This window comes from Nuphar pumila, chromosome 11, assembly GCF_984573655.1.
Source record: "Nuphar pumila chromosome 11, dmNupPumi1.hap1.1, whole genome shotgun sequence".
Lineage (NCBI taxonomy): Eukaryota > Viridiplantae > Streptophyta > Magnoliopsida > Nymphaeales > Nymphaeaceae > Nuphar > Nuphar pumila.
Genome location: NC_143259.1, coordinates 31,432,056 through 31,444,572, shown reverse-complemented (window position 1 = coordinate 31,444,572; position 12,517 = coordinate 31,432,056). Strand labels below are relative to the sequence as shown.

General features: G+C 40.4%; 1 protein-coding gene across 4 annotated transcripts in view; it reads left to right on the top strand.

Annotated features, from left to right (window-relative positions):
- Positions 1-12,517, top strand: part of LOC149822215 (trafficking protein particle complex subunit-like protein) — a 183,416-nt gene that overhangs the window by 48,228 nt on the left and 122,671 nt on the right. For 3 of the 4 annotated variants that reach the window (XM_089980714.1, XM_089980713.1, XM_089980715.1), the window contains exons 6-7: positions 7,019-7,164; positions 7,313-7,508. The exons of the other annotated variant lie outside the window; for it this stretch is intronic. In XM_089980714.1, coding sequence (XP_089836840.1) covers positions 7,019-7,164; positions 7,313-7,508 — 342 coding nt within the window. The remainder of the gene's footprint in view (positions 1-7,018; positions 7,165-7,312; positions 7,509-12,517) is intronic. 4 annotated transcript variants of the gene reach the window in all.

Genomic DNA, 12,517 nt, shown 5'->3' with positions numbered 1-12,517 from the left:
AAGATGAAGAAGAAAGGAATCGGGGTTGTATTTGGACTGCTCTGAATGTGGGATACACTATGAACCCGCTCGTCCGAGAAGGCAAAGACAACACTGGGGCTGAAGTCAACCTCCTGGAAGCTCTCCTCGCACCGAGGTGACCAAACTAACTTCACCGACTTCTGCAACCGTCGAGTCATAGGAACAACTATACACGAGAAGTCTTGTATGAATCGACGGTAGTAGCCCACTAATCCTAAGAAACTCTTGATCTTTGAAACCGTCTTCGGCTGCTCCCAAGACAACACTGCCTCCACTTTAGCTGGATCAACCTTCACGTCTTTCTCTGAGATCACGTGGCCGAGGAACATAACTCTGTCAAGCCAAAACTCACATTTCGATAACTTAGCATACAACTTATGTTCTCTCAGTGTTTGCAACACGATCTACAGATGCTCTCGTTGCTCCTCCACACTCTTAGAATAGATGAGAATGTCATCGATAAACACAATGACAAACGAATCCAGTCGTAAACTGAAGACTTTATTATTATCCTATAGAGGATAGAGTTTTACCAAATGTAGAACTCTCTCTCTCTAACCTCTCATTATCTTATCTCTTTTTTTTAGGGTGACACCCCCTCTAGAAGATCTATCTAGGTAGAGTTCTACTCCATGAAGAACTCCAACTTATCCAATAAATTAAATTTTGAAATTTAATTATTTAATTATTAATTATTAATTAAGTATTTTTTAGAATATTCTAGAGGGTGTTACCACCCTTTAGAAGTCCTCTCGTAGCATAATTCTCTCTTAATTTAACCTTTAAATTGATTTTAAAGTTTTAAATTGGTTGTACTTGGATTTTGGATCTAAATTTAGATTCATGATCCAAATCCATATGGATCCAACCCGGACAGGATCTTAGTTAATATGGGTCTTGAACTAGGTCCAGATCCATATCAACTTGGATCAAACGGATCAGATCAGCTCAGATCCAATCATGAAAATGTAAAAATAGAGGTGGGTCATTTTTGAAAGATGCGATTTTCGAGCCAACCGTAGCCCAATTTTAGAAAAACGAAATACCAATGTTCTCAGAATTACGAGACGCATCTAACGGTATACTTACCTTATTTTTGCCTTCGAATTTTGCCTAAATTTCGCTCGAATTTAAAGGTTAAAAACAAAAAGTTTTACAAATATCATTCGCGTCGTTTTGGTCTTGTCATTGGGCCTTGGCCCATGTCCAGACCTAGCTGACGTCACCTATAATTAAAGAAATTTTCCTTGATATTTATCAACTTTATAAAACACTTAGCCAAAATTTCAGAATTTGAGAATTGAAAACTATGGAAAAACACACGATATTACAAATCAGGACTCAATTGAGCAACTTGGATTTACATTGGCCCACCTGGTTCCTATCTAGAGCCAACTTGAGAGGGTTAATTTATTTGACCTGGATCCACCTAGATTGACCTATATATTCTATCCAAATCCAATTGACCTATGCATGGCCACATGGGTTCAACCCATACCCAAACTGAAGCTATTGGTACAACCTGTATCTACATGGGCTCATTTTTTTTTTTGGAGTTATTCTTTTACTGGTGGTATATAGGAACATATCAATGTTATCGTAAATCCTGCTATATAGGATTGCAATAACTTCCTATCTTTTGCTACTCAGTTTATGCCCATGTGTCCCTTCTGTTACTTGTTGAGATTAAGAGGTGTTATGGTTAAGTTTTCCTAGGGGTGGCAATCGGGTCGGGTTGGCGGGTTGGCGTGTCAGCATACCTCAACCCGAACCCGACCCGTTTATTAAACGGGTCGGCTGTGGCAAACACGAACCCGATCCGTTTAATAAACGGGTAACCCGACACGACCCACCAACCCATTTAATAAATGGGTTGGGTCGGGTAAACGGGTTTTCAGGTTCGCGGGTCAGGTTGGCGGGTCGGGTTGGCGGGTTGATGGATCGGGTTGGCAGGTAGGCAGGTTGGCGGGTCGGGCAGACGGGTTGGCGGGTTGACCCACCCACCTAACCCGTTTATTAAACGGGTCAGCCGGGTTGGCGGGTTGGCATACCCCCAATCCGAACCCGACCTGTTTAATAAACGGGTTACACGAGTCGACCCGTTTATTAAACGGGTTGGCTTAAGCCCAACCCGAACCCGCCTAAGAGGCGGGTTGGCGGGTCGTGTTAGAAATTGCCACCCCTAAGTTTTCCTAAACTAGAGGCTATTTGAATTTTTATTTTAATGAGGGACTTATGTGTAATTTCTCTTTTTGGCCTCTCTCTATTTAACATAGAGATTAGCCCTAATCAAAGTAACTCTTATTATGCAGCCGTCTCTCTCTCTCTCTATATACCTAAGGTTCGGTGCATCTCATCAATTCTTCAACATGGTATCAGAGCAATCGGCCTTGGGAGCGTGACTTTGGGTTTGCGTCAAAGCGTGTGTGAAGGGTACTAGATCGCGTGAAAGGGACTCAACCTAAGGTGTGTTCGGTATTTGTTTTAGATCTAAGTGGCGCAGATCTGATAACAGATCTAGAGTCTGACAAAAGTCATGACTCAGATCTAAAAGTCGAGGTGAAATATGGGTTTTCAGTCGATCAAATATGAAGTTCAGGTTGCTGCAGTAATGCTGTCGTGAAGTGGGTAACAACCAGATTTGTCGTGGGTTGTTGTGAAGATTATATCATAATTTGTTTTTTGGTCTGCCTATGGTCTTTATTTTAGGTCCTGACTGATTTAGATATGCTTATATCGCTATTCCTTTAATGATCTGGTTGTCGAGAAAAATAAATAAATTATAGGGATTCTTGTATAAGTCGTGGACCTGCATATTCCTTCAGATCTGATATTCTCTATCTCTATCGAAGTCAGATTTCTCAAAATCAGATCGTATTCAGATCTGATTCTCCTTCTGTTGTAGTTGAAGTTGGCTGCTGCCAGATCTGGAAACTGTTTGAAGACCCAACAAGGAGATAGCGTGAAGGTTGAAGTCGCGTGAAGGTGGAGAGAAAAATCCAATGATCGTGAAACCAGATCAGGTGGAGATCTGGATTGCTGAAAGTTTCTTTTTGACGTTGATCTGGAATTAGGTTTGACGTCAAGTCTAGAAGAAAGCTGTGCAACAGCTTCAAGGTATTTCGGTGAAGGCCATTAGCTGTCGTTAATTTGCGGAGTGTGGAGCAGATCTTTAGTGCCATCTCTGGTGGTGTCGGGGTATACCGTCTGTCGTGGTTGTGATATGCTGCCTATGGCAGTTCCTTGTTAAGGTGGATGTGATATATTGGGTCTGAATAGTCGTCGTATTACAGTCGGTGGTCATGAATCTCAGGTTTTTTCTATGAAATTAAAACTAGATATAGTCGGTTGTATAGCTGGTTGTGGATCAGATCTGGATTTTCAGCAAACTGGGTGTGCGTGTGGTTGTACCTGTTTTTTTAAAGCCCATCATTTTATCTTATGGCTCAAGGGGGTAAACCAGATGAAAATTATTTCAATGACTCTGTAACTCTTAGCAGGGCCGAATATGATGATCTCTTTGCCTTATGTTCATCCACTTTAAAGCCTCCTAGTGCAGAGGTTGCAGGCTCGGCAAGAGATGGTCTTCTTGGCCAAGGTGGTAGGTGGATCATTGATTCAGGAGCATCCAGTCACTTGTGTGGGAATTCGTGTAGCTTTTTAAATTTAAAACCTGTCTTAGATAAAAAAAGGGTAGTCCTTGCTGATGGTAGTTCTTCCCCAATTGTAGGGCAGAGAAACATGTCTATTTCCCCTACCCTTCAATTGTCAAATGTTCTTCATGCTCTTTCTTTTCCACAGAATCTATTATATGTCAGTCGAATGACAAAAGAGTTGAATTGTAGGGTAATTTTTGATCATATGGGTTGCTCTTTTCAGGACTTGCTTACGGGGAAGAGTATCGGTGGTGGTCATGAGGAAAGTGGTGTGTATTATCTACATCAACCAGTGGGTTCTGTCTACTCTGCTGTTACGTCTTCCTTGAGTCCTTTATTGTGGCATCATCGTCTGGGTCATCTTCCAGTGCCTAAACTTCGTCGAGTCATTCCTCATATACCTCCCTCAGTTTTTTTTCAATGCGAAACATGTCAATTGGGAAAACATTGCCGAAGCTCTTTTCCCTCTAGTCTAAGTCCATCGAGTCAAAGATTGTTTGACCTCCTTCATGTCGATGTATGGGGTTCGAGTAGGATTCCTAGTAGGTCTCAGTGCCGTTATTATTTGGTCATTGTTGATGACTTCTCAAGGTTATCGTGGGTGTTCTTGTTAAAAGATCGGTCTCAAGGTCCTGTCATTCTTAAATCTTTGATTGTTGAAATAAAAACTCAATTTGACGTGTGTGTTAGAATTGTTCGCACTGATAATGCTCTTGAGTTCAAATCCAAAGACTTGCTTTAATTCTATTCTGATAAAGGGATTCAACCTCAATTTACATGTCCTCATACATCCCAACAAAATGCTGTGGCTGAGAGGAAACATAGACAAATTCTCAATGTCACTTGGTGCCTAATGATTCAATCCAATATGCCTGCGTCATACTGGGGAGCTGCAGTTTTGACTGCTGGTTTTCTTATAAACCGCATGCCTTCAAGTTCTGCAGAAGAACAAATCCCAATCCAAATTCTCCATCCTGAGGTTCCTCTTTTTCCTATCCCCCCTAAAGTTTTTGGATATGTGTGCTTTGTGCATAAGCTGGGTCCTGAACGAGATAAACTTGCTTCACAGTCTATTAAATGTGTTTTCCTTGGGTATCCTAAGAATAAAAAAGGATATCGTTGCTATGACCCTATATCCCATAAAGAGTATGTCAGTGCGGATGTTACCTTCTTTGAGTCTACTCCATATTTCTCAAGTACTACTTCAAGGTTACAGGAGAGTCAGGGTGATGTCTTTCCTCTGCCAATTCCTCTTTTTCCTTTAGAGTCATTCTCTCCACAGCCTGAGGCTCCATCCTTTAGGAGTCTCGATACAAAAACCCTCCTATAGTGTATACTCACAGGTTACCACCTACCTCCATGGCCCCATTATCTCCTTCTCTTGAGGTAAGTATCTCTGAGTATACTGAAGTTTCTGTTCTTGATGAGGATCTTCATATTGCTCTGCGAAAAGGGAAAAGATAGTGCACCCTTCATCTCATTTCTCAGTTTGTTTCTGAAGTTAATCTTGGGGCATCTATGAAGAATTTTATCTCGGCTTTATCTGCCTCCTCTGTTCCGCTTCATCACAGTCAGGCTCTATTCGACCCCAAATGGATGCAGGCTATGCAGGATGAGATGGATGCCCTATGCTCTAGGGGCACTTGGGACTTGGTTGATCCTCCAACTGATGCAGATATTGTTGGCTGTAAATGGGTATATACCATTAAATATAACTCGGATGGTTCAATTGAACGGTACAAAGCCCGGTTGGTTGCAAAAGGCTATACTCAGACTTATGGTGTTGACTTTTTTGAAACTTTTTCTTCAGTCGCTCGTCTTGGCACTATTCGTCTCGTTCTCTCTGTTGCAGTGCACTATGGATGGCCCTTGTCTCAGTTGGATGTCAATAATGCCTTTTTGTATGAAGATCTACATGAAACAGTCTATAAGCAACAACCCCCAGGCTTTGAGGTTCAGGGGGAGTGTCAGAAAGTGTGCAAGTTGAAGAAGGCTATTTATGGCTTGAAGCAGAGTCCTCGGGCATGGTTTCAAAAATTATTTGAGGTAATGTCGGATTTTGGATTTGTCAGGTCAACCTTAGACCACTCCTTGTTTATCAAGAAAACTAGTTCTGGAATTGTGATTATGGTGGTATATGTCGATGACATCATATTAACAGGAAGCAGTGCCCAAGATATTTTCGCAACAAAGGATCATCCTCCGAAACATTTTGTTACTAAAGATCTTGGTTCCCTTCGATATTTTTTGGGTATTGAGGCTGCAAGAAACAAAGAGGGCTTAGTTTTGTCACAAAGAAAGTATGCGATGGACTTATTAAAAGAGACTGGAATGCTAGGAGCAAAGCCAGCTAACATCCCTATGGATCCCAAAACTCATATGTTCGATGAAAAATCTGAATATGTGGATAGTACCAGTTTTAGATCCTTGGTGGGTAAGTTGTTATATGTGACCGTTATTAGACCTGACATTTCATTAGCCGTGAGTAAAATTAGTCAATTCATGGATAAACCTACCAAAGCTCACTGGGATGCAGCTATAATGGTTCTCAGGTACTTAAAGTCATCTCCTGGAAAATGACTGTTGTTTAAACAAAATCCTTCCTTGGACGTTGTTGCTTACACTGATGCAGATTATGCAGGGTCCATCGAAGATAGAAAGTCAACAACTGGATTCTGTGTTTTTGTGGGAGGAAATCTTGTTACCTGGAGAAGTAAGAAACAAACTGTTGTAGCCAGGTCGAGTGCTGAATCAGAATATCGAGCTATGGCTCAGACCGCAGCTGAGATCATGTGGGTAAAATCAGTTTTGACCGAACTTCAGGTGAAGGTATCCCTACCTATGGTGATGGTGTGTGACAATAGGGCTGCTACATATATTGCCAACAACCCCGTGTTTCATGAAAGGACTAAACATATTGAAGTTGACTGTCACTATGTACGTGACTTGATTCAGGCTGGTTATATTTGCACAGATCATGTATCTTCCGAAGATCAAGTTGCTGATGTCTTTACCAAGGCCCTTGCGAGGCCTAGTTTCTCCCATTGTTGTGACAAGCTGAGCATGATCGATATCTATGCTCCAGCTTGAGGGGGAGTGTTGAGATTAAGAGGTGTTATGGTTAAATTTTCCTAAACTAGAGGCTATTTGAATTTTTATTTTAATGAGGGACTTATGTGTAATTTCTCTTTTTGGCCTCTCTCTATTTAACATAGAGATTAGCCCTAATCAAAGTAACTCTTATTGTGCAGCCGTGTCTCTCTCTCTCTCTCTCTCTCTATACCTAAGGTTCGGTGCATCTCATCAATTCTTCAACATTACTCATTGCTCTTCATTTTCAGGAAAGTACATTTTTGGAGGCTTGCATTGAAAACCACACAAAGTCAGACCTTTATATGGATCAAGTTGATTTTGAGCCATCAATTCAGTGGACTGCAGTGGTGGTAGAATTGCATAATCATGACTCAAATGTTAAATTGCAGTCTAGGTAATTTCCCTTTGTATACTTCTCTCCTATTGTTGCATGCCTATTTGCACCCTTTTCCCCCTCACTACTGCTTATTTTCCTATATGCCAAAGAATGACAATGTGCCTTATCAAGGTTCTGCTATGTTGTTCTTTCTCTACCTATGCAGAGAGATTTTCAGGCCGCCTCTCCTCATTAGACCTGGGGGAACTCGTAACTATGTTTATCAATTAAAAATGTCTACCCATGATGTGCCAGCACAAGTGAAGGCAGATGGAAGCAATATCCTCGGTAAGCTTCAAATAACGTGGCGAACAAATCTGGGTGAACCTGGGCGCTTGCAGACACAGCAGATTCTAGGCAGTGTATGATATTCTTTCTTAAAACTTTTGTTATTGCCTCTTGCAACATTTTCTAGTATAGAGAAACTATTGTGGTATGATATCTTGCATACTTTTCTTGGATTTCTAAAAATCACCTGCAGCCACGTCCTTTAGTATAATGAGATCTAATCATGGTCATTGGAGACAATACTTGGGGTCATTAGATATAAGCCTTGATCTAGTGCACTAGATCATGGGCTTCCAACCAACTATTTCTGCATGTCCTTGATCATTGCAATATACCTACACTTTTTTTTACATTGTACTCTTCCTTTTCTTTAGCAGTACAAGAAGTTTTAACTCGTTTCAACACCTTGACATCAGAAGGGCTGGAATCTAGTCCAGGGAGACTCCATACAGATTAATGCCAAGTTTTTTCTAAGCTAGGCGGAAGGGAGTTATAAGGTAGTTGTGTTTGAGGTGCTGACCAATCTTGTTAAATGATGAAAATACCATAGGATGACTCTGATGTTAGCAATGTTAACCTGTTGGAGCACATTACACTACATGCACAGTCCATTTACCACAGATGTCTCTTATACTTTTGCAGGTGACTTGCTATTTTTCTGGAGGCCAATGAAGCAATTAATTTGGAGAACTAGGGGCTCTATCCGATTTGCTGGACTGATTATAATCATCTAGACCTGACCAGGACTTGGTTGTACCTAAGTCTGGCCAAGTTAGGTTCAGACTTTATCTCGATATTGGCACCTCAAAGATGGGTCTGATCCTGAGATGGTTGAGTCTAGCCTAATAATTCCATCCTGATAGTCCTATGAATGCTTGTAATAGAGTGGTATTTTTATGGGTATATTAATGACTGTCCCGGACCGAACCTTTGAAACGGAGTATGCGCAGTGCGGAGCTCAATGAAAAATGCATCGAGTGTAGGAACGTGTGATATGTGTTGGTAGCATGGCATGTGATAGGCAACGGTATGATCGTTGGTGCGACGGTGTGTGGCAGCACAAACGTGGAGTGTTGTTTGGTTAAGCAGGCCAGCAGGTCAGAGGATGTTGCCTTTGGAGATTTGGTTAAGGACCTCTTGACTTGGATGAGTTTCTCACGTGTAGCGTTTAGACGCACGTGGGTGCATGTGAGTTAGGGCTAATTCCTCAGGGATCACCTTAGGCGGTTGAAAAGAAGTGTTTTCTCTGGTTACGGGTCATGGATCTGAAGATCCAGACCCGTGACACCCACTTCTTCATTAATGGCATTATGTAATATTGATTATTGTAAAAAGGGTATTCTAGTACCCTAATGTTGTTTGTAATCACATGTTAACATAAAGGAATACACAACAGCCGACCTATACGCAGCAGGGTATCGGTTTTTCCCAAACCTCTCTCTCCCTTTCTCTATCTCTCTCTGTTTCGCAGCTCTCTCGCGTGGAACGATCTGCAGGTTGCAAATCTAACATTGTATCAGAGCCACGCTTCAGTTGAAACTGGGATCGATCCAAAAAGGCACGTATGAAGATTTTTTTCTCCTCTATTTCCTCTTCTAAAGTCTGAAAATCCAAAAAGGTACGTCTGTTCTTGTTTTTTTTTGGATTCACGACTGACCCCGTCAGTCTCATTCTTTTCATCCCACATCTGTTTCTCGTTTTCTTCTGGAATCACGACTGACCCAGTCAGTCTCAGTCTGTTTCTCGTCTCTTTTTGGAATCACGATTGACCCTGTCAGTTTTTTTTTTTTGGGTTCACGACTGACCCAGACAACTCAGATTTTTCTGGTTTCTGGGGCTCACGACTGACCCAACTAACTCAGATTTTTTTTGGGTTCACGTCTCATTCATTTCTTACTTTTCTCCCTACAGTTTCCTTTTCTCTTACTTCGGTGGTGGCCGAACCTTGGTTTCTCCACTGTTTTCTTTTTGTCTCTTGAGTGACTCAGCCCAGATTTCCTCATTCAGCAACTAACAAGCCGATACATTAGGAATACATATTCACATTGATATTTTTTTTTTGGATTTTCATATCCGATATTCCATTTCATATACAAATCAGAAATCTGATTGACATTCAATTTCTGTTTCATATCAGCAATCTGAATTAGTTCCTGCAAAAAAAAAAAAGAGTTACAAAAACTGCAGGTGTAAGCAGATTGTGCTGAATACATTCTTAATTCTATGAAACATGAATTCTCTTCCTAGCCAGTTAGTTCTTTCTTCAAGTTTCCTCAGCCAACTTGTGTCTGAAAAATTAAATAATGGTAACTTCTTGACTTGGAAGAGGCAAATCATACCTTTCATTAGGAGTCAGGATCTTTCTGGACATCTGGATGAATCTATTCCAGTTCCTTCTGAGTTCATATCACAAGAAGAAAGGGACAGCAAAGGGGAATCTACTACCGTATATGTTAGAAATCCTGAATTTGTGGCTTGGATGAAAAGAGACCAAGCGCTTGTTGCTTATATTACATCAACACTGTCACAAGAGGTTCTTGTAGCCATTCCAGATGACTGCACTGCCATGCAACTTTGGAACAGACTTGTTCAGACATACTCACAGGTTTCTCAGGCCAGGATTATGTTTCTTAAAAAAGAATTTCAAATGTTAAGAAAGGATTCCATGACCATCATGGAATATTTGAACAAAATGAAGGTTATCACAGATCAGTTAGCAGTTGTTGGAAGTACAGTTTCTGATAAAGATTTGGTACAACAAACCCTCAGTGGATTGGGACACGACTATCATATGATTGTCACTTCTCTGTTATGTTTACCTGAGCTGCCCAACTTTGAAGATCTGCGCGCAAAATTGTTACAATATGAGATGAATCTAAAGGGATTTTCTGAAGAATCATCTATGCATGATGGGGCACAAGAAGTTCTTGCTACAGGGGTTACTTATGCACGAGGACGAGGAAACTATGATATCAAGGGAAAAGGAGCACAAGGAAGAAGTGGTCATGGAGGTCGTGGATTATTGCCTACACCCAACTCATATACCAACCCACAAAGACAGAGGCCGATTCCTACTTGCTTTCTGTGTAATAAAAGGGGGCATATCAAAGCTAACTGCTGGTTCAATCCCCTAAATAAAGGAAAATCAACACAAACTGAAGCAAAAAGAGGCACAGACAATACAAGGACCAACAGAGAAGTAAAAGAGTTGTTGTCAGCCTTAATAGAATTGAATCTGAAACAAAATGAGCAAGGTACTTGGTATGTGGACTCTGGCGCAGCGACTCATGTTACTGGTGATGCAGGTAAGCTCCTAAAACTTGTTCCTTACATTGGTAGAAGTAGTATAGTTACTGGAGATGGATCACACCACTCTGTCTCGCATATTGGAAACTCCATCATACCCTTGCCCGAATCTTCCATCAATCTTTCAAATGTTCTTTATGTTAAAATGTAAACTGCAATATATATATATATATATTATTTAATATTATTATATTTTGTTTTATTATTTTATTTTTCTATTTTTTATTTTCTTTTTTAGCATCTAGTTCAATAGAAACTAGATATTTTGATCCAGTCAAGTTCCTGTTGGAACTTGACTGTGCAAATAGCTGTTGGACTGTAGTCCAACAGCTATAATAAATGTTGTTGGACTATAGTCCAACAGCTATAATAATAAATGTTGTTGGATTGTAGTCCAACAACTATATTAAGAGACGTTGGAATCCAACGTCTCTTTTGGAGAGCTCAAAATGAGCTCTCCTCTCTCTCCTACTTTTTTGTATATATAGGGGTGAACCCCTTCAATGGAAATCACCATGCTTCTTAAGCATTTTGTTCATGAATAAAGTATTATTTATTTTTCAAGTGTTCTTCCCTTTATACCCTTTCAAGGGTCATGCTTGTAGTGTCTCCAATAGACACTTGTTTGTGAGTTATTTGTGCATTTGTTGAAGACCACCATTTCATTACATGGTATCAAAGCTACGAAATCCTTAGATCTTGAAGTGCTTCCACCTCGTTTTCCGTGTCACATTTACAAAAGGTGTTTCATCACCTTGTTCTTGGCTCAAGAAGATTTGTTTGAAGAAAGGCGAACTTGTGCTACAAAAATTTTTGGTTTTGTATCCTCTCTTATTCCTTTGTCTACTCTTTTTCTTTTCTTTTTATTTTTCTCTCTCTCCTCCTATTTATTCCTCTCTTACCCTTGTAAAAGATGGATGACAATGATAAGATCACCATCATTCCTATGAAGCTAAATGATACTAACTATGTAATGTGGGCTTCGATTATGAAGCACCACATCTGGGGAAAAGGTTTATGGGGTATAGTGGATGGTTCCGATTTGGAACCTAAACTATCTCTTACCAAGAAAGAGGGTGATAAAGAGGTTCCTCTAACGGAAGAAGAGAAGAGTAAGGCGTTAGCCACTTATGAAAAGAAATGGAAAGAATGGAGGATAGGGCATGCAAAAATTATGTCATGGCTCATCAATAGCATTGACATTAAAAAATGCTCTAGTCTAGCTAAGTTTGAGCATGCCGATAAGGCTTGGGAATACCTCAAAAACATGTATTCCCTTAAAGATATTGCACATGTATGCAATTTACAAGATAAAGTTCGGACAATGACTCAAAAAGATAAAACTATTCGAGAATATTATAATGAGTTGTCTGAACTTTGGGAAGAGTTGGCTCTTCTTGAGCCCAAATGGCATTGTGCCGAAGACATCGAGCTTCGCCAAAAGCAACTCAATATGGAACATTTCTATCAATTTGTGAATGGTCTAAGGCCGGAGTTTAAATCCACCAAATCAGCCCTTTTACATCGTGGAAAAATTCCTTCTATTGTTGATACTATAGAAGAGCTCACTATGGAGGAAAATAGACTTAGAAAAAGTACTCCAAAAGTTGATGATGACTCCGTTTTAGCTGTATCTAGACCGGGGAATCATACTCGTACTTACAAGCCGCCTCATTTTGGAAGGCAAAACGGCGACTTTGATAAAAGAAAAGTTATTTGTCATCATTGTCATGAACCGGGGCACTATAGGCCTCAATGTCCAAAGTTAAAAAGAAGA